The sequence below is a fragment of the Cheilinus undulatus genome, linkage group 5 (assembly GCF_018320785.1).
Source record: "Cheilinus undulatus linkage group 5, ASM1832078v1, whole genome shotgun sequence".
NCBI lineage: Eukaryota > Metazoa > Chordata > Actinopteri > Labriformes > Labridae > Cheilinus > Cheilinus undulatus.
Window position 1 is genome coordinate 53,745,229 of NC_054869.1, and position 23,233 is coordinate 53,768,461.

The 23,233-nt window shown below is 37.9% G+C and overlaps 1 protein-coding gene across 1 annotated transcript in view; it reads left to right on the top strand.

The window, feature by feature from the left end:
• fam102aa (family with sequence similarity 102 member Aa) overlaps positions 1 to 16,240 on the top strand; it is a 59,669-nt gene extending 43,429 nt beyond the window's left edge. The window contains exons 4-12 of the mRNA XM_041786434.1: positions 1,375 to 1,404; positions 3,088 to 3,204; positions 6,755 to 6,801; positions 9,932 to 10,089; positions 10,377 to 10,481; positions 11,051 to 11,246; positions 11,323 to 11,444; positions 12,450 to 12,519; positions 14,514 to 16,240. Of these exons, the coding sequence (XP_041642368.1) occupies positions 1,375 to 1,404; positions 3,088 to 3,204; positions 6,755 to 6,801; positions 9,932 to 10,089; positions 10,377 to 10,481; positions 11,051 to 11,246; positions 11,323 to 11,444; positions 12,450 to 12,519; positions 14,514 to 14,559 (891 nt within the window). The 3' untranslated portion in view covers positions 14,560 to 16,240. The remainder of the gene's footprint in view (positions 1 to 1,374; positions 1,405 to 3,087; positions 3,205 to 6,754; positions 6,802 to 9,931; positions 10,090 to 10,376; positions 10,482 to 11,050; positions 11,247 to 11,322; positions 11,445 to 12,449; positions 12,520 to 14,513) is intronic.
• Positions 16,241 to 23,233: the final 6,993 nt, after the last annotated feature.

Here is a 23,233-nt window from a genome sequence, read left to right on the forward strand (position 1 = left end):
CAAAAAAGTAAAAATAATAAGTTTAAAGGCACAAATCTGAAATAAAATTCCAATTATTAGTTCAAAAGATCAGAACATGATATTTATATATATATATAATATATATATATTTTCTATAATAGAAAATAATGTTTTAAAGAGCAAATATATGAGGAGAAAGTTAAAAACATAAGTTTGAAAGGTCAAAATATGAGATCAAATTTGAAAACATGAGTTTGAAAGTCAAAACATTACTTAAAATTTTAAATTGTGAGTCTGATAGGTCAAAAATGGGATTAAAATAAACAAAATTAGGAGTTAAAAATGTTAAAATTTGAGCTAGAATTCAAAATGATGACTTAAAAAAGTTGAAAATATGACTTAGATTTAAAATTGGAAGTCTAAAAGGTCAAAATATGATATAAAAAGTATAAATTATTAGTTTGAAATGTCAAATTATTAGAAAAATTTTAAGTTATGAGTTTAACAGTCAAAATATTGGATAAAAAGCCAAAGTAAGGAGTTAAAAAGGTCAAAATATGACTTCAAATTTAAAATTAAGAAACTAAAAGATAAAAATGTGACATATTAAGTCCAAATTATGAGTTGAAAAGGTCAAAGCATGAAATTAAAAGTTAAAATCATAAGTTTGAGTCATAATCTTGAGATGCAAAATTGAAAATATGAAATAAAAACACATCTTTTCCCACATTCCTGGCTTTTTAGGAAATCTTTCTTAATCTTTACTTTTTCAGATTTTTATGGCTTAACAAGGATATTTAAAATAATCAAGCTGAAGTTTACATTTTTATACTGGAGGAAATCTGCAGACCTCATACTGGCGGGCCAGTTAGAATACAAATATGGTAGGATCTATGGGGCCAGATATAACCGTTCCACAGGCCAGATTTGGCCTCCGGGCCTTGAGTTTGACACCCCTGAGCTGTGAATGGTTTCATCAGAAGCATGTGGTGTTACATTTTTGAGAGTGAGAGGAGTTGAAAATCAAATCAGGCCCAAATCTGTGACTAAAACTGTGTTTGCAGCTGAAACAGGGAGCGGTCTCTCCTCCAAAGGTTTCCTCTCTGCTGACTAAAGGTAAACCTCAGTGAGCATTCACCTGGACAGAGACAGGAGGACAGGACAAACATTTAACATTTCTCCTGTTTAAAGAGGTCTGGAGTGGTTCTCACACACTAGTATGGAGGATATTTTAGTGCAGACTTGCTGTTTAACCCCCATCTCCTCTGTACCATGCTCTTAGGGAACCATGAGTGTGGTCTAAAGCTGTAATTTGGCCTCCTGCATGGAGCCCTGTAATAAGAGACTCAGTCATAGAGCGATGGATCAGTCTGGATCTGTGGTTTCATTTCTGTCTTCCTGTTTTCTCTGCAGGAACTCAAAGGAGGAAAAGCATATTCTAAGGTAAGATCTGGAGTCTGGCGTCTTCACCTCACATTCACGAACACATCCACACAGTGACAGATGAATCCGTGTCAGCATCTGTAAACTTTAATGCCTCTTCATGTAAATATTTCTAACGGTGCACTCACCGTGCTGTGTTTGCAGGGCGTGACAGTAAATTACAACCTTGACATTTTTACTCTCACGTTTGCTGGGAAGCTAAAAACATCCTGCCAACACGTCTCCAGCAGTAGCCGTACTCTCCGCTGATGAATGAGTCACGTCTGGTGAATAAAACACAAGGTCGCAGCTCTCATTTAGATAAAACATCTTTGTTGTTCCGTCGCCCAACAGGAACCGTTTCCTCTGTTTTCCCCCGTTTCTTCTTTTAGATTTCCTCCGTCTAAATTTACCTGTTTCCCTCCGTGGAAGTCAACTTCCTCAGTCGCTCACCTATGAAAACAGGAGCTGCTTAAAGAAAGGGAAACCTGGAGAATGAAGAATGGAGACCTGTAGGTCGAGAAAGCTGCACGGTTAATTTAGAATAACAACGTGAATGGTTCAGACAAAGGAAAGTTCCTGAAGAAGCTGTGAGGTTTGTTTTAGTGATTAGGGTCATGAAGGCAGGCTTGCTATCAGAGGAATACTGGCTCTATGTAGGTCAGAGAGCTACATGGACTTTTGAAACATCTGCAGAGTAACTGCATTTCAAATGAAGCTTATATGAACGTTAAAGTTTGGTGCATGGTGTCCTTAATCATCAAGTATCTTATTATAAGAAAAGGGACAAAAATGCACATTTAAGATGGCTTAAAAATAATCCAGATCACTCCAATGAGGATGGACGGACATGAATAAAGCTTTTTTACTGGCAGAGTACAGCAGGTTATTTAGGGCCTGGGTGATATGATCTAAATATCATATCATGTTATTTTCTTGCCCTTTACAGTAACAGTATTCAATCGCTGTATTACAAAATTAAAAGAGATAATGTATTTCTATGCTTTTTGAAGTGTTTACAGCCCTCTCCCCCCCAAAAAAAGGAGTAGAAAACCTAAAAACCTTCTTTACCAGCTCAGTCCAGACGTTGGGAACAACAAACTGGACAAAGTCAGACCAAGACATATTGTGCAATCTGTCCTTCAGGATTAAAGGAGAAGAAAAGTAGTCCTGGATTTTGCCTGGAATGTCGATAAATGCAGACGAGCCAGTGTCAAAGATGACCTGTGCTTGAAGATTTGTAAAAGCTTGTGCAGGTGTAGGTGCACAGCAATAAATAACCTTATCATTGGCATAAGAATTAGAAAGATGCATTTAGTAAAGGTATTTTGTCCAAGGTAATTGATTCAAATAATCAGTAAGAGTGGTCCCCAACCAGGAGATGTGTTTGTGGAGAGTATTATCAGATAGTAATTAGAATCTACATCAGTGTCTTCAGATGCCTCCTGGCTTTATCAGATCCACTTCACAACGAGCCGCTCTCCCTCCTAGTCTGGTTAAAGTCGGTGAAGTTTGTGTGGTGGTTTCTGCAGCCTGTCAGACGTTAAACCTTCAGAAGCTTGTGTTGTTAAAGCTGTGAACTCTGGCGGTGTTAAAGATCTCTCCTTTCTGAGCACTTTCCCTCAAGTAAAATCCAGTGAACCCTTCCATTAGTGACTTACTTTTAACTCGCCCTCTCTCTCGCTCTCTCTCCCTCGCTCTCAGCTGGGCTTCACAGACCTCAACATGGCCGAGTTTGCGGGTTCAGGCTCGACCGTACGCTGCTGTCTGCTGGAGGGCTACGACACCAAGAACACGCGGCAGGACAACTCCATACTCAAGGTGAGGGGACGGGACAGTCACAGAGGAAAGGGAATTAACTAGTATGCCTCCTAAAATACGTCCTCTATGGGTCATTTAGCTGCGTATGCCTGCGGGTTATTAGCAGGAATTTTAATGTGTCATAAATCTTAAAGGCCTGCAGAAAGCTCAATCATTAACTCTGACACTCTGACCTTTTCATTGATCATTTCCACTCCACAGATTTACTCAGAGAGGAAAGGTTAATGACCTCTTTGTTATGTTAAACAGCAGCAGGACTTCTGTTTGGCTGATTTTTGTTCAAATCAGAATATATTTTTAGTTCTGTGGTTAATTTAGAGCTGAAATGATTAAATATCTGATCAATATTCCAATCAGCTGTTATTGAACATGGCCTAGTTATGTTTCTACAAACGTGAATCAGGGTGTTTTTCCCTCATTGATGTTACACTGAACAGTTTGAGGTTTTAGATCTAAACAGGAACTCTTGATTCACTCACACTACTCCAGAATAAATCTATATAAATACTCAGAATGCCGGCAGGAGGCTCTCAATCAAACAGAAACAAAAGGAGATGTTAGAGGTAGCAGCAAGGGATGATGGGAGGGATTCCCTGCTGCTTCACCTTCCCAACCCCCAGTGAGAAGAAACTCCAACATCAGGACAAACGGCGGGTTGGCAACAGAACATGCAGCTGATGTCTGAGAATAATCTTAGTCCATCACAGTCAGCAGCAGAAAACATGAAAGAGTTACAGCAACACTACAGCGGCTTCTTGTAGACCAGCGGTTCCCAACCTGAGGGCCGGCCACCCCTGGGGGTGTGCGGGACCCTGTCTGCTCCAACGTCAAAATAAGATGTACATTCATTTTTTAGTCACATAATGTTTTAGGGCCAACGTACAAGACAGAAAAATGAAGAGAATCGATTAATTTTTTAGAAAAAAATCCACCTTTTCAGGAAAAGTAAAAAAATTGGATTATAAAGTCATATATATACAAGAGAACAAACTCAGGATTGCATAGTTTAAAACACTGAAAATAAGCAAGAAAAAACATGAAATTTACAAGTTTAAAATGTTTGTAGAAATGTGAATTTCCAACTGTTAAAATTTAAAAATTCACAAGAAACCAAACTGAAAACAGAGGTTGGATATTTTGACTTTCTTGACTTTATAATCTCAAAAATACTAAGTTTCAGTTCACATTTACAACTTTTAAAATCATAACTTTTAATTAATTTTAAGTTTTATAATTATTAATTTTTATACCTTTTTTCTTAACAACTTTTAAAGTTATAAATATTAATTAATTTTACATTTTAACTTTAATATATTCTCTTAATTAATGACTTTTAATCTGGAGAATTTTAATATTTTCTTGAAAATTTGCAGATATTTACTTATTTTTTCTAGGGAAACGGGGAGGAGAGAGAGACATGCAGGAAAGGGCCACAGGCCAGATTCAAACCCGGGCCGTCCGTGTACATGGGGACTGACTTAAACCACTAGGCCATCTGCGCCCCCCTTCATTTTTTAATTTTTGTTCTGTTTCATCCTGATGCGACAGTCAAAAAAAAAATTTTTTTTCTCTCATGAGCCTACCCTCGGTACGCTGTCATGACAAAGTGAAAACAGAATAAAACACAATTTTTGCAATCTTATTAGAAATAGAAAACTTAAATCTCATACTGACATCAGTATTCAGAGCCTTTAAACAGCTCTGTAAATGTAGCTCAGGATCCTTCATGTCTCTGGTCTTTGCTGAGATATTTCTGCCCCTTGACTGGAGTCCACCTGTGCTAAATTAACCTGATTGGACATGATTCTAAAGCCACGCCCCTCTCTATAGGAGGCCTCACAGCTGACAGTGATATCAGAGCAAAAACTAAGGGATCAAAGGTCAGAGGAGCTGCAGAGCTCAGAGACAGGATTGTTGACAGGCACAGATCTGGGGAAGACTACAGAAACATTTCTGCTGCTCTGAAGGTTCCCAAGAGAACAGTGGCCTCCAGGATTCTCACATGAAGAAGTTTGGACCAACCAGGACTCTCCTAGAGCTGGTCACCCTCAGGGGAGAAGGACCTTAGTGAGAGAGGAGACCAAGAACCTGATGGTCTCTCTGACTGGGCGGCAGAGATCCTGGAGGAGATGGGACAAAGTTCAGGAAGGAGAACCATCACTTTATGGAGGAGAGGAGAGTTGAAGACTGTCCTCTGAGAGAAACACGTGGGAGCCTGCTTGGAGTTTTCAAACTCCAAAGATGCTTTTTACCTTTATTATTTAGACAGGACAGCTGAAGAGAGACAGGAAGCATGGGGAGAGAGTGGGGGAAGACACAAACAACTAGACCGAGAACTAATCCTGCAGCCAGTGTGTTGAGGACTCTAGCCCCAGTATGGAGGCCGGCTCTACCCACTGAGCCAAAACTTAACGTATTTATACAAATGAGGAATCCATAGCTGAGTAAGTCAGTCCACAGTATTAAAGATTTATATTTTACTCTGTGAATCTTAAACACATCCAGCCTGAGCAGATCAACAGTTTCTCTTCATGTGCTTACAAAGCAGATCTATATTTATATTCTGGACTTATGATTGGACCAAATAAAGCTTTAAAGAGCTGATTGGGCTGCAGGATACCATGATTTAGTATTTTTAGACCATAACCTCCTGTAAAGTAAAGAAGTATTGATCAAACGACAGCTAAAATAATGCAGCTTCACTGATTATGCAGATCTCTCTGCTGCTGAATCAGTCTCTGTCTCTGTTGACTCAGGACGTCTGGTTTATTCACCGAGGAGTAGAGGAACCCTGCAACGCCACCCAGAGGCTGTGAACACAAACTACACAGATAAACAACGTGCCAAACAGTCATGAGGAGTTTAGTCATGTCGCTCCTTTGGGAGAGCTCAGACGGGAATTTACCCCCGAACAGAGCCAGTAAATTTTATTACAGGAGGAGAAACAGAAAACAGACGTTTGAGTTCAAACATGTTTATCATCTTTAATCTTTAACAGGAATATGGGTCAGACGTGGGGGGGGGGGCTTCTCAGACATTACTGTTTGTTATGTAGCTGATTAGGGATTATAGTCAGGTACTGGTTATCTTATTTTGAAAAGAACTGACGATTTGCAGTGTGATGATTATCACCTGACCAGGACAGAGAGTTTTACTTCACATCCTTGGAGTTGTACGTTAATGTTCTCATGTTGTCTGATTTTTATTTTTCAGCTTTTAACTCAGCAGCAGATGCCTTTATTTTCTTAATCCCTGGGTTTTTATTGTTTTTACGTCTTCATCGTGTCTATACCTCATAATTTAAAAAACTATTTATGGAGTTTTGTCTTTTTATTTGTGTGGTTTTGTTTCTGTTCAGCCCTTCAGGAAACATCAGTGTTTTTGAAATGTGCAGTAAAATAAAATAGAGTGGATTATGTTGGACATATTTCATCATTTTGTCCACATTCATACTAGTGAAGATTCACAGATATCAGGAGCCTGTCTGATGCCATCTGCTCTCTATTTTTCTGAAAATGTGTGAGTAAATTTATTCCTTATGTTTTTTCAGGTGATCATTGGGATGACCCTTCTGTCTGGAGATCCGTGTTTTAAAACGTGAGTGTTTCACCCTTTTAGACCTAAAGCTGCCCGAATCAAACACTAAGACCTTCAAGTCCTGAGGGTTTTCTGAAAAAGCTGCACATGATTTTAACATCTAGTAAAATCTGTATTTCTCTGAAGCAGATCGAGACATGGGGTGAAAAACATCAAAACCCTTAAACCTCCAGATTTAACTGTAAAACAAATAAGTTTATATATAAAATGATCAACAATTTTTAAAACCATAAAAAATCTTCTTTCTTAACATTTACCTTATCCAATGAGCTTTGACCAATGGCTCCCCAGTCACATCATAATCTAGATCACTGGTTTCAAACTTTTTTTTACCTAAGGCACACCATATTTAAATCAATACAAAAAAGGCTTTTTAAATAATTTTACAGTCAAGGTGGCCTATAAGGGGAGAGATGGGATTAAAATGGGATTAAAATGTCAAAAATTTATTATAGAAATGCAAAAAGAGGAAACAATGTGAAGAAAATAGTAAAAAGTGGTTAAAAGTGACAAAAATGTGTGGAAATAGACCAAAATGGGTTGAAGAGGCAAAAACAGGTTAAAATAGGCAGATAAATCTGTAAAAACAGGTAAGAAAAAATGAGCAAAGTTAGTTCAAAGTGGGAAAAATGACTAAAAGTAAAATATAGTTGCAGATTTTTTTTTAAATAGGCAAAAATGGGTTACAGAAATGTTAAAATGGTGCCAAACTGGGTGGAAAATGGTGAAAAGCTTTTGAAAAGTGGCAAAAAGGGTATGAAGTGGGAAAAAGTTGGAAAAACGGCTAGATGAAGTAGGAAAATGGGGTTCAAAAGTGGATTGAAATGGGGAAAAATGGGCAAAGAGTGGGAAAAAAGTGGCATAAATGAACAGAAACAGTGGTGCAAAGGGGTTAAAAAGCGGCTATTTCACCGATCCAGCACACATGCATCGATGTCATCAATAAATCATGACTGTGGAGGAACCATTCACCGGGTTTCTGTGTTGAAAAAATCCTCTAAAATGAATTTTTTTGTTAAATCAAGACTGGAATATACATGTATTTTCCTATAATAGATGATAATAAATTAACCACGGAAGCCCAACGTGACATATATATCATATCCTGTTTTTTAAAGTCAGAATGTGTTGTACATGCTCTGCTGGGTCTGTGTAATGCCCCGCTATAATATTGCTGTGAGTGTGGGCTCTTATGGGTTAAGAAATCTGCTGTAGCCTATCCAAACTTTTTAGTACCTGTTTATAGTCATTTTTACTCTAAATTCTCCAAAATATTTGCGTACCAAGTAAAGGCACTGTGAGAAAATACTGCAGAAAAAAATCTAGCTGTCTAAGAGGTTGTCTGATTTTTGAACATTTTGATACATTATGATACTGTGAGTTTTAAAAGTGGTTATCTTGATCACTAATAGAACCCAAAAACACCAGTGCAAACACATGTTAAAGTGTGTTTAGCTGTTGTATAGTTATTTTAATCTGGCATGGTTGTACACACTCTAAGGCACACCTTAACTTGCCTCACAGACACCAGTGTGCCACATCACACCATGAGAACCACTGTTCTGAAGGGTTAATCACATGGAAATGGATCCGTCTGACTATTGGAGTGAATCCAAACAAGTACATGTTAAAGTGTTCATTTAAGGCAGGGTTGTCAAACTCAAGGCCCGGGGGCCAAATCCGGCCCGTGGTGCAGTTTTACCAGGCCCACCAGATCATATGATATTTTCATTAAAACTGTCCCACCAGTATGAGGTCTGCAGATTTCCTCCAGTATAAAAATGTAAACTTAACCTGATAATTTATCCTTGATGAGTCATAAAAATTAGAAAAAATAAGAATCAAAAATAATTTGATACAAAGTCAGGAATGAGGGAGAAATCTCTGTTTTTTCTATATTTTCAGTTTTGCATCTCACAGTTATGACTAAAAGTTATGGTTTTTACTTTTTATTTCAGATTTTACCTTTACATCTCATAACTTTGACTTTTTATCTCATATTTTTATCTTTTAGATCCATAATTTTACATTTAAAACCCTATTTTGACCTTTTAAAGTCATGATTTTGACATTTAAACTCATGTTTTGACCTTTTTGAACTCGTAACTTTGACTTTTATCAAGTTTTTTACCTTAAAAATTCATGATTTTTAATGTTATTTCATATTTTGACTTTTAAAAATCATGAATTTGAAATTATATCTCATATTTTGAAATTTTAAACTCATGATTTCAATGTTTATCTCATGTTTTAATTGCTGAATATCGTGATTTTGAATTTTTCTCAGTTTTGCTGAACTTTTCAACTCCAAACTTCACTTTCATGTCATTTTTACCATTAAAATCCATGAATTTGATTTTTATTTCATATTTGCTTTTTTAAACTCATGATTTTGAAATTATATCTCTTATTTTGACCTTTTAAACTCTTGATTTTGACTTTAATCTCATTTTTAAACTTTTAAAATTCATGGTTTTAGTACTCTATCTCATATTTAGCTTTTTAAAAACATTATTTTGACTTTAAATGTCATGTTTTTGCCTTTTAAGCTTACAATTTTGACTTTTTATCGAAGATTTTGAGTTTTTAACTTATCATGTTCCTCTTTTAATCTCAAAATCATTTATCATCAGTGCCAAGTTTTTTACCCCCATAATTTATTTCTGGGGAAACTGAGGTTGACAGTCAATGGTTAAATATTGACCTGTTAGGCCCTCAGCTTAAACCCAAATTCAGAATCCAGCCCTTGCTGTGATTGAGTTTGACACTCTTGATTTAAGGCACATTTAAAGAGAAGTGTTTGATATTAAAATCTTTACTTCCTCTCTAGACTCAGCTAAACTTCATTCTTGAAACCTTCTAATAATAACCAGTAAACAGCTCTCTCAGATTTATGGTTTTCCTCCTGAATAAGTTGTCATTTCCTGGTGTCCTGCTCTTTTTCTCCCGTCTAACCTGATTATTAAACAGTAATAATATTATCTCTCTCCGGCTGTTGTTTCTGCACTGACTCACTTTCCCAGCAGTCAGAACAATAAATCTGGTCCGAGCGTGCTCAGTAGAGCGGTGGCTCTGTGCTCGTTGAATCTGTTCCACATTGATAAGCCTTGTTGTTTTTTCTGTCCTGCAGACCTCCCAGCACGGCCAAGTCCATCTCCATCCCCGGACGGGAACACACCCTGCAGCTGGACTGTAAGGGGGAGGGGACGGCCGAGCCTGGACCTGGGCCCGCTGGAGGGGTTTCTCTGGGCCGAGTCGGCAAACAAAGACCCTCTATCATCAGCTCAGGTACAAGAACTAGGACTGTGGACTCTAGTCAGGAATAAAAGGAGTTTAAGCTGTGATTGTACCTCAGAAGGAAACTATCCCTCAGTGGTATTTAGGTTTCTTTACAACAGAAGGTAGACAATAAAATCAGTTCCTTCATTGGTCGACTTTTTAAAGGATCATTCCTGATGGTAAGTAGAGTAAATGTGAGCTAAAAGCTCAGGGTGATCCTGCAGAAGATTTAAGACTCAAAGTGATTAACTATGAGGTTTCTGAATCCGATGTTTTCATGTTTTTTGTACCTTCAGGTCTCCTCGAAGAATCAGAAGTGAACCAGTCAGGGTCTGCAGAAATCTTTCAGTCGGGTCACTCTCGTAACTCGAGCTACGCCAGTCAGCACAGCAAAATCTCAGGTAACAAATCCAAACCCATGGATTCATTAAAGCTCAGAGGTGATTTATATTTTTACTTCAGTAAAGATTCTCTACAAAATTAGGGATTCTAATCATCTCTAGTCCAATGATAATATTTTAGGAAGTCAAGAATTGGTCTGAAGTGCTCCGCTTATGTCCCATTATCATGTCGATCATGTGTTCTGAGGACTCCTCTCATCCCCATGCCCCCCTGTCCTCCCAGTCCTCTCCTCACCTCCATGTCCTCTCTTCTACTTCCCATCCTCTCTTCTCCTCCCTGTCCTCTCTTCTCCTCCCTGTCGTTCTCCTCCTCGTCCTCTCCTGTCCTCCCCGACCTCTCCTGTCCTCCTCATCCTCTCCTGTCCTCCCCGTCCTCTCCTGTCCTCCCTGTCCTCTCCTGTCCTCCTCATCCTCTCTTGTCCTCCCTGTCCCCTCTTCTCCTCCTCGTCCTCTCCTCTCCTCCCCGTCCTCTTCTGTCCTTCTCATCCTCTCCTGTCCTCCTTGTCCTCTCCTGTCCTCCCCGTCCTCTCTTCTCCTCCCCGTCCTCTCCTCTCCTCCCCATCCTGCAGGCTACAGCACTGAGCACTCCTGCTCCTCCAGCCTGTCCGACCTCACCCACCGTAGGAACACCTCCACAGGTAGCAGCACCTCAGGTGGACTGGGCTTCACCACTGACACGCCGGCAGATGGGGACAAGGACGCTGGACGTCCAGAGAGACCCCCAAGACCCCCAAGGCCTGTCCTACCCCCAAACAGGCCCCCCAGGTACACAAAGAGTCCAGTCATTGGTTAAAGAGAGCTCAGGCTATTTTTATTTAAACTCTGGTTCTTCTGTTTTCAGGAGGAAGCAGGACTCGGTGGAGAGTCACCCCTCCTGGGTGAACGACACCCGCATAGACGCTGACGACATCGTGGAAAAAATCGTCCAAAGCCAGAACTTTGCAGACATCAACAACACTGAAGGTACGGAGAAGGGCTGACATGGTCAGAGAGAAAATCTGCTAAATGTTTGTTCACAAATGACTTTAAGATGCTCAGTGAAGGCCAACATGTCCATCCTGAACAGGAAGTTCAAGAGAGGATCTGGATTTTATTTTTCCAAACTCTAGACTTGCCAAAAATTCCCTGTATTATGGGCCTGGTTCACAATCTCTGTTCCAGTTCATCCAAAGGGTGCTAGATAGGGTTGAGGTCAGGACTCTGTATGAACCAGACCAGTTCTTCATCAAACCAGGTCTTTCTAGTCCTTCTTTGGTCTCCGGGCCACAGTCCTGCTGGAATAGAAAAGGGTCTTCCCCAAACTGTTGCCACACAGTTGGAAGCATAGCATTGTCCAGAATGTCTTGGTCTGCTGAAGCATTAAGATCGGCCTTCACTGGAAATAAGGGGTCTAGACCAGACCCTGAAAAACAGCCCCATACCATTATCCCTCCTCCACCAAACTTCACAGTCAGACAGGTAACGTTCTCCCAGCATCCTCCACACCCAGACTCACCATCTGACTGACAGAGAAGATGATTGGTCACTCCACAGAACACGTCTCCACTGCTCCACAGGCCGTGTGTCTGATGCTTGGCGTTGGACTTGGTGATGTGAGGCTTGCATGCAGCTGTTACCATGGAAACCCATTCATGAAGCTCCTGCTGCAGTTTTAGTGTTTACATTAATGCCAGAGGAAGTTCAAAACCCTTCAGCGATGGAATCAGCAGAGACTTGGAGACTTTTACCCATGATCCTTAGCCGTCGTTGACCCCGCTCTGTGAATTTACCTGGTCTACCTCTTCATGGCTAAGCTGCTGTTGTTCCTATACGCTTCCACTTTCTAGTAATATCACTGACAGCTGACCGGAATATCCAGCAGTGATGGCTGAATGTAAACAGTCTCCTCATGTTTCTTTATCTTTTATCGTGCCTCTAAATGTCGTCTGGTTTCCGTTCACTGACGCCGTTTGTGTTTGTGGTTTTCAGACAGTAACCTGCGTCTGTTCGTCAGCAGAGACGGAACTACGGCGCTGAGTGGAATCAGGCTCGGGAACAGGTCAGAGGTCCACCAGCTCTCACTAATGTTCTCCTCTCTCTGTTTTTATCTGTGTGTCTCTGACTACCTTTAACCCTTTCACTTTCATTCATTCAGTCATTATTACTGAATCCCTTCTGCTTTTATTCTTTCTTTTTCACGTTTTTACTTTTTACCGTTTTGACAGAGTGCAAGAGTTTGTCTACATATTTTTGCATTAAAAATCAGAAATTTAAATAAAGGATATAAAGGAATCATAACATGGTTACGTTTAACCCTTGTAGCGCCGCATTATGTAATAACAGCGTATACCCTGCTACCTTGCCCTAATCCTAACCACTTAGTGGCTTACAAAATGAGGCGTTATTACATAATGAATTGAAAATGTATTACATTATTACATAATGCGGCGTTATTATATAATGTGGCGCTACAACCCTTTATGACCCAACATAGAACAAGTTCGCAAGAGCATATATACATTTTTACATGCTGTAGTGACATTTTTTTAGAGTATTTGCATTGGTTATGCATTATTACAACCCTTAGAACCCAAATCTTAATGATATGTATGTGATATGGCCATAGTAATAAATTAGATTGCTCTAGAATGCAAAAAACCACAAGAAAAATGAAAAGTGTTTTTTGTTTTTTTTTACACATTTTCCTAAATACAGAGATGTCACAGCTGTATCCCTCAAAATTGTGATTGTAAAAAAGTTGCACATATCATTTCAAATCACAAAAAAAATTTGAGTGTGTTCATAACCTTATTTTTGAAACACACTCATCTTTATAAACTGTGGTAAAAATGAAAATAAAATGAAATCTGCAATTTGCAAAAAAACAGCATCTTTTTAAAAAATAAACTATTTACTGTAGTGTTAATGAGGCAGAAAGAGACAAAAAGTATCAACAATGGGTTAGAAGTGGGAAAAAGGGTTTTAAAGTTGCAAAAATTGTTGGAAAAAAATGTAATAAAAGGGGTTAAAAGATGTTCTCTAGAATTTAAAGAGGTAGAACATTTTCGAGAACCTTAACCAGGTTTGGCCAGTCATGAGCTGGATGAATGAGAACCTGCAGACACGTTAAGTCTCATTTTGAAAGATTTTATCCCCTTTAAACACCTTTTCTGCACGTTTTATCCCCTTTATGCCTCTCTTTTATTAATTTTTGCCGCTTTTCTTCTGTTTTTGCTGCTTTTTAACCCCTTTTGATACATTTTTCCAACAATTTTTGCATGTTTAAAAGCATTTTTCCCAATTTTAACCCCTTTTTGATACATTTTGCCTCTTTAACCCAATTTTTGCCTGATTTTAACCCCTTATAAACCACGTTTCCTGCATGTTTTATCCCCTTTTTTGCCACTCTTTTATCCATTTTTACCACTTTTCTTCTTTTGTTTTCCACTTTTTAACCCCTTTTGATACATTTTTTTTCAACTAATTTTGCAACTTTATAACCATTTTCCCCACTTTTAACCCATTGTTGACACTTTTTGCCCCTTTTTGCCTCATTAACCCAATTTTTGAAAGATTTTAACCCCCTTTAAACACCTTCTCTGGAAGTTTTATCCCCTTTATGCCACTCAATTATTAATCTTTGCCACATTTTAACCTCTTCTCACAACTTTTTTCTGCCAATTTTTGCAACACTTCTGCCAACCTTAACCATTTTTTTAAATATCGACTAATTTTGACAGTAAATTTCTGTAAAAACAGATCAAATGTTAGGTCATTCTAAAACTATTTCAGTATTGATTGTTTGTGGGATGGATTTAACAGCTGCAGACATTTAAAGCTAAAGGATACTCTTAAAATCTTCTTTTCCTCCTTTTCTGAATTTAATGATCTTTCGGGGGCCGGACAGGAAGCTTTGGGTGGCCTGATGTGGCCCCCGGGCCGCCAGTCGATGATTAGTGATGTATTCTGTAGGAGAGAGCTTCTGTTCCACATCAGTCCAAATAAATGAAAGCTGTTCCTCCTCCCTCATGTCATGTGTTTCTGTCTGTTCAGGGTGTCTGCCGGCGGCTACGAGCCCGTGGTGATCGAGAGCCACTAAACGGAGAGCAGAGGTCGACCCCGAGGACCGCCGCGTCTGCTGTCTCTGTAGTTTTCTTGGAGCTTCAGCTGGTCTGATGCCATGAGGAGAAAACCTCGTCAGTTTGCACTTTATGTGAAGTTTGTGTCTGTCTGCACTCCGTTCACATGTTCACCCCCTAACACTACGAATTTAAGAGGATCACGCTCCGATTTTCCCTCCGTTTGAACAGCAAAAGGTCAAAGTTCAGATGCTAAAACCATCTGGACGATCCTAGGAAGGTTTTCACAACGACCAGTACTTTGGCTCCCAGTTTTAAAATGATCCAGTCTCATTTAATCACCCAGAGAGGATCCTTACATTTATGAGGAAAACCTCCAAATTTACGTGTTTGAAAACTCACAATAATGAGAAAAAGCTTTTGAGTTTAAAACGTGGGTTCATGAGAACCAAAACTTTTGAGATTATATGGTTGAAAAAGACGTGACCGTTGAAAATGCTTACAAGAAAGAAAATCCTCTACAGACTTCTTACTAGGACTGATCAATAAGGAGATCTTAAGCCCAGAATAATCACAATATCAGGATCAGCTTTACAGGCCAAGTTTGCTTACACAACAATGAAATTTGACTCTGGTTAGCTTTGCTCTGTGTACAGGAACTAAACATTAAATATAGAAATAAATAAAACTGAAAAAGTATAAAAATTCAGACTTAAATTTGTAGATGCTCTTGTAGGTATGTGTGCATTGATAGTTTGGTTGTAAGATGTGCAAAGAGTTTAAATTATCACCTGGACTTAAAGGAGGCATTTCTGTAAACTGGGGTGATCAAACCACTTATTCAGTTTGATTCCTTGTACATTTTTTCCTGTTAAAACTAAAAAAAATTGAGTCTGTAAAGTCAAAATTTACAACTTTTTAAACTCAAAGATTGTGAGGTTATTGTCTTGTAAAGAAACAGCTTTATAATCTCAAAAATTTTGATTTTTTTCCTCATAAATGTTGGGGTTTTTTTTTACAGACCATGTGTTAGTTTTTAGTCCTAACTCTCATCTGTAGGATTTCTTAGTCATTTTTGTTCTTCTTCATGAAAACGTTGAAACAGCTTTAGCTGTGAACGTCTCCACAATGAAAGAACGTTAAAATGAGTCAAAAACTGGATCATTGAAGCCCAAATCTAACAGGCAGCACGTCAGCACTGGATGAGTGAAGAGTCTAGCAGCTGTGAAGCTGCAAGAACTCCATCGTTTTAGTCTTTTTGAAGTCGTTCCTCGTTGATCGGGGAAACGTGGCTGAACCACTGAGTGCCTGTAGACGTTCTCTCCTATGAGCCTAAAGCACCGATGGCGTGCTGGTGACGGGGAGGAGGGAAGCGTCTCTGTAGTCGCCTTTTCTGGGAATCCCACTATTAATCTCTGCGTTACTCACTACAGTGTGGCTCCGTCTTCATGAAGGATCACATTCAGCAGAGATTTTTCTAATTTACAGTCAGAAAAGTGGAAACTGAACAAAAATCAGCTGGGTCCTGTTTATACTTTAAATTTAACACTTGTCTGCCATTCTGTTACCAAGCAGGAATCCTCTACAGCAGTGATACTCACCGCTGGCTCTGGAGCCACATGTGGCTCTTTTGTGATGATTTATGGCTCTTTCATGTCTTAGTTAAAAATTATTCACCAGAAAACCTTAAAAAGGGAAACTTTTTTGCCCATTTTCACCAGTTTTGCCCCTTTTACCCATATAAGCTACCTTTTGCCATTAAATACCACTTTTTCCTACTTTTTTCCCATTTTGACACTTTTATATCAACTTTTTACCCATTTTTTGCGACTTTTATCCCATTTTGCCCCTTTTTACCTTTTTTCTTCCAATTTTCACCCATTTAAGCTACGTTTTATTAAATACCACTTTTTTCCTAGATTTTGTCCATTTTAGCCACGTCTTTTACCACTTTTTTCCTAGTTTTTGCCCTTTTTCACAATTCTTTTTGCCACTTTTCACCCATTTAAGCTACCTTTGGCCATTTAATACCACTTGTTTCATCTTTTTTTGCCCATTTTTACCTCTTCTTTTTGCCACTTTATCCCATTTTTGCCTTTTTTCACCAGTTTTTGCCACTTTTCACCCATTTATGCTATCTTTGCCATTAAATACCCCGTTTCCCTACTTTTAGGCCCATTTTGACACTTTTTGCAACTATTTACCCATTTTTGCCCCCTTTCACCATTTTTCACCCATTCCAGCTACCTTTTGCCGCTAATACCACTTGTTTCCTTTTTGTTTACCCATTTTTGCCCTTTTCACTATTTTTTTTGTCACATTTGGACCATTTTATGTAATCTATAACTCATTTTTTTGTCACTCCTTACCAATTTTTTTTGCTACTTTCTGTCCCCCTTTCCACTTTTCCTCCCCATTCTCACCCCTTTTCACCCATTTTTGTTGCTTTTTGACCATTTTTGCCACCTTTAGCTTATTTTTATTGCTTCTTCAAGCTGTTTTTGCTTCACCGCTTGGACTGTGGCTCTAGCAAAGGTACTTTTCAACAATTTGGCTCTTTGGCTGAGCAGGGTTGAGTAACACTGCTCTAAAGTGAAGACTGCTGGTGTCTGAAAGACCAAACGGGTGTTAATGCAGAGTTTAAACAGGCCCTCTGTCTGTGGTACAAACTGTTCTGCTTTCACTTTCAGTCCTGATGGAGGACAGCTGGAGGATTTCAGCAGCAGCTGTGACTGTCACGGTCTCTGTCGCCCCCTGGTGGAGCAACAGGCTGCCTCATTTTGCTCCACGTGGCTCTGTGGCGTTTTTGGGTTTGTTCTTCTCCTGTTTTCAGACCAACAAACACCACAGAGGCAGAAACAAGTTAGTCTAGCTCAGACAAACATGGAGGAGGGCAAACCAGCCGGCTGGTTTAGAGGTTTTATGTTTGTTTTAGAGGAAAGTTTGAGCTCTACGAAGGGAGTCTTAAAATCAAATTTTTCTGTTTGTAAAAAGGGGCAAAACTGACAGTCTCTTTGCTGAATGCAGGTCTTTTAATCTGAAAATGATTTAACTTGAGTGTCAGATGTTTTGTGTTTAGACTTTGGAGGAAAAAACAGACAAGCAGAGAATGTTTAAATCCATGGTCTTTTGAATCTGGCATTAAAACAGGATTAAAAACTTCTATAGATCAATAATTAAAGGATAAAAATCAGAACATGACGATCTAAATCATGGGTGTCAAACTCAGTCACAGCAGGGGCCGGATTCTGAACCTGGGTCTCACCTGAGGGCCTAACAGGGTCATTATGTAACCATAAAATGCCTACCTTATTTTCACCAGAATTGAATTATGGGGGTTAAAAACTTGGCGCTGATTATAAATGATTTTGGGATTAAAAGGTGAACATGATGAAAACTCAAAATCTGAGATAAATAGTCAAACTTTTTGGTCTAAAGGGTAAAATGTGACATTTAAAGTCAAAATAATGTTTTAAAAAGGCAAAATATGAGAGAGAACACTGATACCACGAATTTTCAAAGTCAAAAACTGAGATAAAATTAAAAATCATGATTTTTAACAGTCAAAATATGTGGCAAACATAGAAGTCAGGGGTTTCAAATGTCAAAATAGGAAATAGAATTAAAAATCAGGAGTTTTTAAGGTAAAAACAATTTGATAAAAGTTAAAGTTAGGAGTTGAAAAACATCAAAACATGAAAAAAAAAGTCAAAAAACATGATTTTTAAAGGTCAAAATAGGATTTAAAATTTTAAATTATGAATCTAAAAGGTAAAAATATGACATTAAAAGTCAGTTATCACATGTTAAGGTTGAAATATGAAATAAAAAGTCAAAACTATAACTTTTAGTCAAAACTGTTCGATGCAAAATTGAAAATATAGAGAAAACACAGATTTCTTTCCCACATTCCTGAGTTTTTATCAAAATATTTTTACTTAAACTTTTTCAAATTTTTATGACTCGACAAGAATATTACTAATCATCATGGTTAAGTTTACATTTTTATACTGGAGGAAATCTGCAGACCTCAGACTGGTGGACCAGTTTTAGTAAAAATATGATATGATCTGGTGGGCCGGGTTTAACTGCAGCACGGGCCGGATTTGGGCCCCAGACCTTGAGTTTGACACCCCTGATCTAAAGACTCCACAGTGACCCCTTAGATCACTTATTTGGTGCAGCACAAAACTAATATCAACAGACACAGCTATGGAGGCCCTAAAGGGACATTAACCTAAATCTGAAACATCAGTTATTCCAGTAAGCATCAGGGAAACATTGAGGCTTCTACTCACAGCTTACGGTTAAGATTGCTCTGATTTGTACCTCCTGGTTTGCGGAGTTGTTCAAACGCTTGTGCACTATTTTTACAAATAGCGTTTATTTTTTAACCCTTTGGGCGCTAAAGAGATGACCCAATGCTGACAGTGAAGGTCTGGATCCTCATGGAGGTTTTTGAGGGTGTGTGAAACTCTCGGACACGTCTCAGCTACAGAGACGGCCATCGGCCATGAAAGTCATCCTGAAAGATGGAATAGATCTGCACAAAACTTTCTAGTGACGATGAGAAACTTTATAATGAGCCACAATCTTTGCCTTTTCTCCTCTGACGTTCTAACAGCCCAAAGACATGAGGAAGCACAAACAGATCTGCAGATTTTAATGTTATAGTCCCACAAATGTTGTTAATCCCAGCAGCTACCTGTTCCCTGGTTCCTGACAAAGCCAAGGATTATCTGTAGAAGTTATTTCGATTGAAAGTTTTCATGTTATTAGTGAAGTTTCATCCAGTCTGGTTCTATGACATTAATATAGTTGTATTTTAACCACAGCATGGCTCTGCTGTATTTCTCCCTCATGTCTTTATATAAAATTAACATATATGCAAATTTAAACTCTACACTAGTTGAAAAAATTGCTTTAGTAAACCACAAGAATTATTCACCTCCACGCCGGCGACCACCAAGGCTGGAGGCGTTTTCCTCTCATGACGTCTGAAGTCCGGTAAAATCCTGTGAAACGAGGGATTTTCTTCAGACTTTCCACAAATCTCAAGGTGAAGGTCATGATCAGCCCTTAATACATTCTTACCACCAAAACCCCCAGGTCTTCTTCTTTTACCACCTCTCTACTTTCACTGGCTGGCATTTTGAAACTGCTGAGGCATTAAAACACATTTTCAGGTCACATTAGAGGGAAGTTATTTCTATTTTAAAAGCTGCAGATTTCCCCTTTCCACAATTAAATCCCTGTGACACAGCTTTTACATTTGTGTTCTGAATTGTTGGTATTAAGCAGGCGCTATACTGGGTCTGTTGGAAATGCCACATGTGGGGCTTTAAAATCTGCAGATCTGTTTTATAACTGTGGGCCGTCGTTCCTTCCCCGGATCATTGTAGAGTTTCAAATGAACATGAATTATTTTACCTTCCATTGATGTCCCCTTCAGATCAGGGGTGTCAGACTCAGTCACAGCAGGGGCTGGATTCAGGATTCAGGTCTAACCTGAGGGTCTAAGAGGGTCACCTTTTCAACCATAAACTGTCAACCTTGTTTCACCAGTAATAAAATATGAAAAAAAAAAAAAAAAAACGTAGCACTGATGATAAATGATTAAGAAGAAAGTTTAAAGGCTCACAGTCTGAGAAAATTTAATTCATTAGTTCGAAAAAGGTCTAAGCATTAAATTGAAATTGAAAAATAATTTTTTTAAAAGGCAAATGTATTAGAAAAAAGGTCAAAATCATGAGTTTAAAAGGTCAAAATATGACATAAAATGTGTAATCATGAAATTAAAGGTCAAGATATGATTCAAAATTTAAATTGAGTCTAAAAGGTCAAACTGTGGGATTATGAAGTCAAAGTAAGGAGTTTAAATTTGAGATAAAATACAAAATTGGTGTAAAACACAGGTGTCAAACTCAAGGCCAGGGGGCCAAATCCGGCCCGTGGAACAGTTAAATCCGGCCCTAAGATGATCTGATATTTCTGTTCTAACTGTCCATCAGTCTGAGGTCTGCAGATTTCCTCAAGTATAAAAATGAAAACTTATCCTGATGATTTAGGATTTCCTTGTTAGGTCAGAAAATCTGAAAAAGTAAGGAGCAAAAATATTTAGATAAGAAGTCAGGAATGTGGGAAAAGAAATTAATTTGTCTTTTAATTTCACATTTGCAATTTAGCATCTCACAATCAGGACTCAAACTTAGGATTTTGACTTTTATTTCATACTTTGAGCATTTCAACTCATAAGTTTTACTTCTAATATAATATTTTGAACTTTAAGATTCATAATTCTAATTTTTAAGTGATATTTTGACATTTTTAACCAATTATTTTGAATTTTATCTCATATTTTCAACTCCAATCTTTGACTAAATAATCCCATAGTTTGACCTTTTAGACTCACTATTTAAAATTGAGAATCATATTTTGACTTTTAATTTCATGATAACACATTTTATTTCATATTTGACCTTTTAAACTCATGATTTTGACCTTTTTTCTCTTATTGTGACCTTTAAGATTCACAGTTTTCCATTTTAAATCAGACCTTGACGTTTCAAACTCCTAACTTTGTTTTTAATCCCATGTTTTCACTTTTTAAACCCCGATCAAGAATTGTGTCTCATATTTTGATCTTTAAGCGTCACAATTTTGAATTTTATTTTCTTTTTTTGAGTTTTTAAACTCTTGATTTTGTATTCTATCTCATCTTGACCTTTAAACTCATGATTTTAACTCTCCATCTCATATATTTGCATTTTAAAGACCTTTGGTGACTTTTAATTTTTTATTTTGAGCTTTAAGACTTATAAAGTTGACTTTTTATCATAGATTTTTTGATGCTGTGATATTTCATCATTCTGACTTTTTTTTTTTTTTTAAGAAATCTGAAAAACTTTTATCATCACTGTTTAATTTCCCCCAAAATTCATTACCTGTGAAAACACAGTTGACAGTTTTGGGTTAAATCTTGACCCTGTTCGGCCCTCAGGTTAGACCTAAATTCAGATTTGGACCCCTGCTGTGATTGACTTTGACACCCCTGATTTTAAAGGTCAAAATATTGATTAGAAATGTAGAATTATGAACCTTAAAGCTCAAAATTTTCTATGAGAAGTCAAAATTATGAGTTGAAATGCTCAAAGTATGAAATTAAAGTCAAAATCCTAAGTTTGAGTCCTAATAGTGAGATGCAAAATTGAAAATATGAGATTAAAATACAAATTAATTATTTTTGCCCACATTCCTGACTTCTTATCTAAATATTTTTTCTCCTTACTTTTTCAGATTTTGGGATTTAACAAGGATTTCTTAAATCATCAGGATAAGTTTACATTTTTATACTTGAGGAAATCTGCAGACCTCATACTGATGGGACAGTTAGAACAAAAATATCAAAGGATCTGGTGGGCCGGGTATAACTGCTGCACGGGCCGTATTTGGCCCCCAGGCCTCGAGTTTGACACCCGTGCTATAGGGCCTCTGTACATATCAAACCTGAAAACAAGAACATGACAGTGATTTTGATTCTGCCTACCAGCAAACAAAGGAACGAAAACTAAACCTGATTCTATTATTTCCCCCTGATTTACAAATAGAAATGTTTTTAAGCCTGTCGACCGTCACCATGACCGTTATTTCCATCTTTTCTTCACGTCTCGCTCACACTACGAGCTGAATCCAGCTCTTTGTACCAGTTGCACACATCGTCTTCTCACTACCCTGTTTGTATATTTAGTTTATTAATCACACGTTTTTTTCACGTTTGGGGATGAACCACTGGTGGATCGATGGGTTTGGATTCTGGTTTACGCCACAGCAGCCTTTAGTAACCTTTAAAAACAGTTATTTATATATTTTTGTCCTTTTTTCTGGAGGTTTGTTATAAGCTATGCACACAACTTTCCTCCCCAGCTTCTTTGTCTTATTCTAACAAATGATTTTATTGTAACAAAGCTAGTGTAACCTAAAGGTATAGAGAATAAAGACGGAGCTTTTCGTCCTATAAACACTTTAGTTACTGTTTTTATTCTGTATTTTTGTGGTATTTCTGCAGAAATGACAATAAAAAGCTAATCTGACATCTGTTTCTTGTCCATGTTTTCTTTGTAGGATGTGTACCTGTTATCTAGAAGCCCTGAATACAAAAATCTATAAGCTGATATCAACGTTTGCTGAAATTTACAATCCATATACAGTCATCCTCAAAATAGTTCTTACCCCATGGAAAATAGAATCAGAATTATTCATACCCCTGACAATATCTCAACAAAAATGTTCTTTTTTGTTAGTGCCCATTGTTTTTACTTTTTCAAGATGTTCCAGTGGAATAAATACCCTTTTTGCTGACCAAATGTTAAACAATGACAAAAAAATAGCATCTTTCCAGGGGGGTATAAAAAGGGGAAAAGTGTTCTGGTCATTTTAACTTTCTAATTATCATGGCCAAGAAGACAGAGCTCAGTGAGGACCTACAGTCATGGACGAAAGTATTGGCACCCCTGGAATTTTTCCAGAAAATTCACCATTTCTCACAGAAATTGTTGCAATTACAAATGTTTTTGGTATACATGTGTTTATTTCCTTTATGTGCATTGGAGCAACACAAAAAATCTGAAGAAAAAAGACAAAACTGACATAATTTTACACAAAACTCAAAAAATGGGCCGGACAAAATTGTTGGCA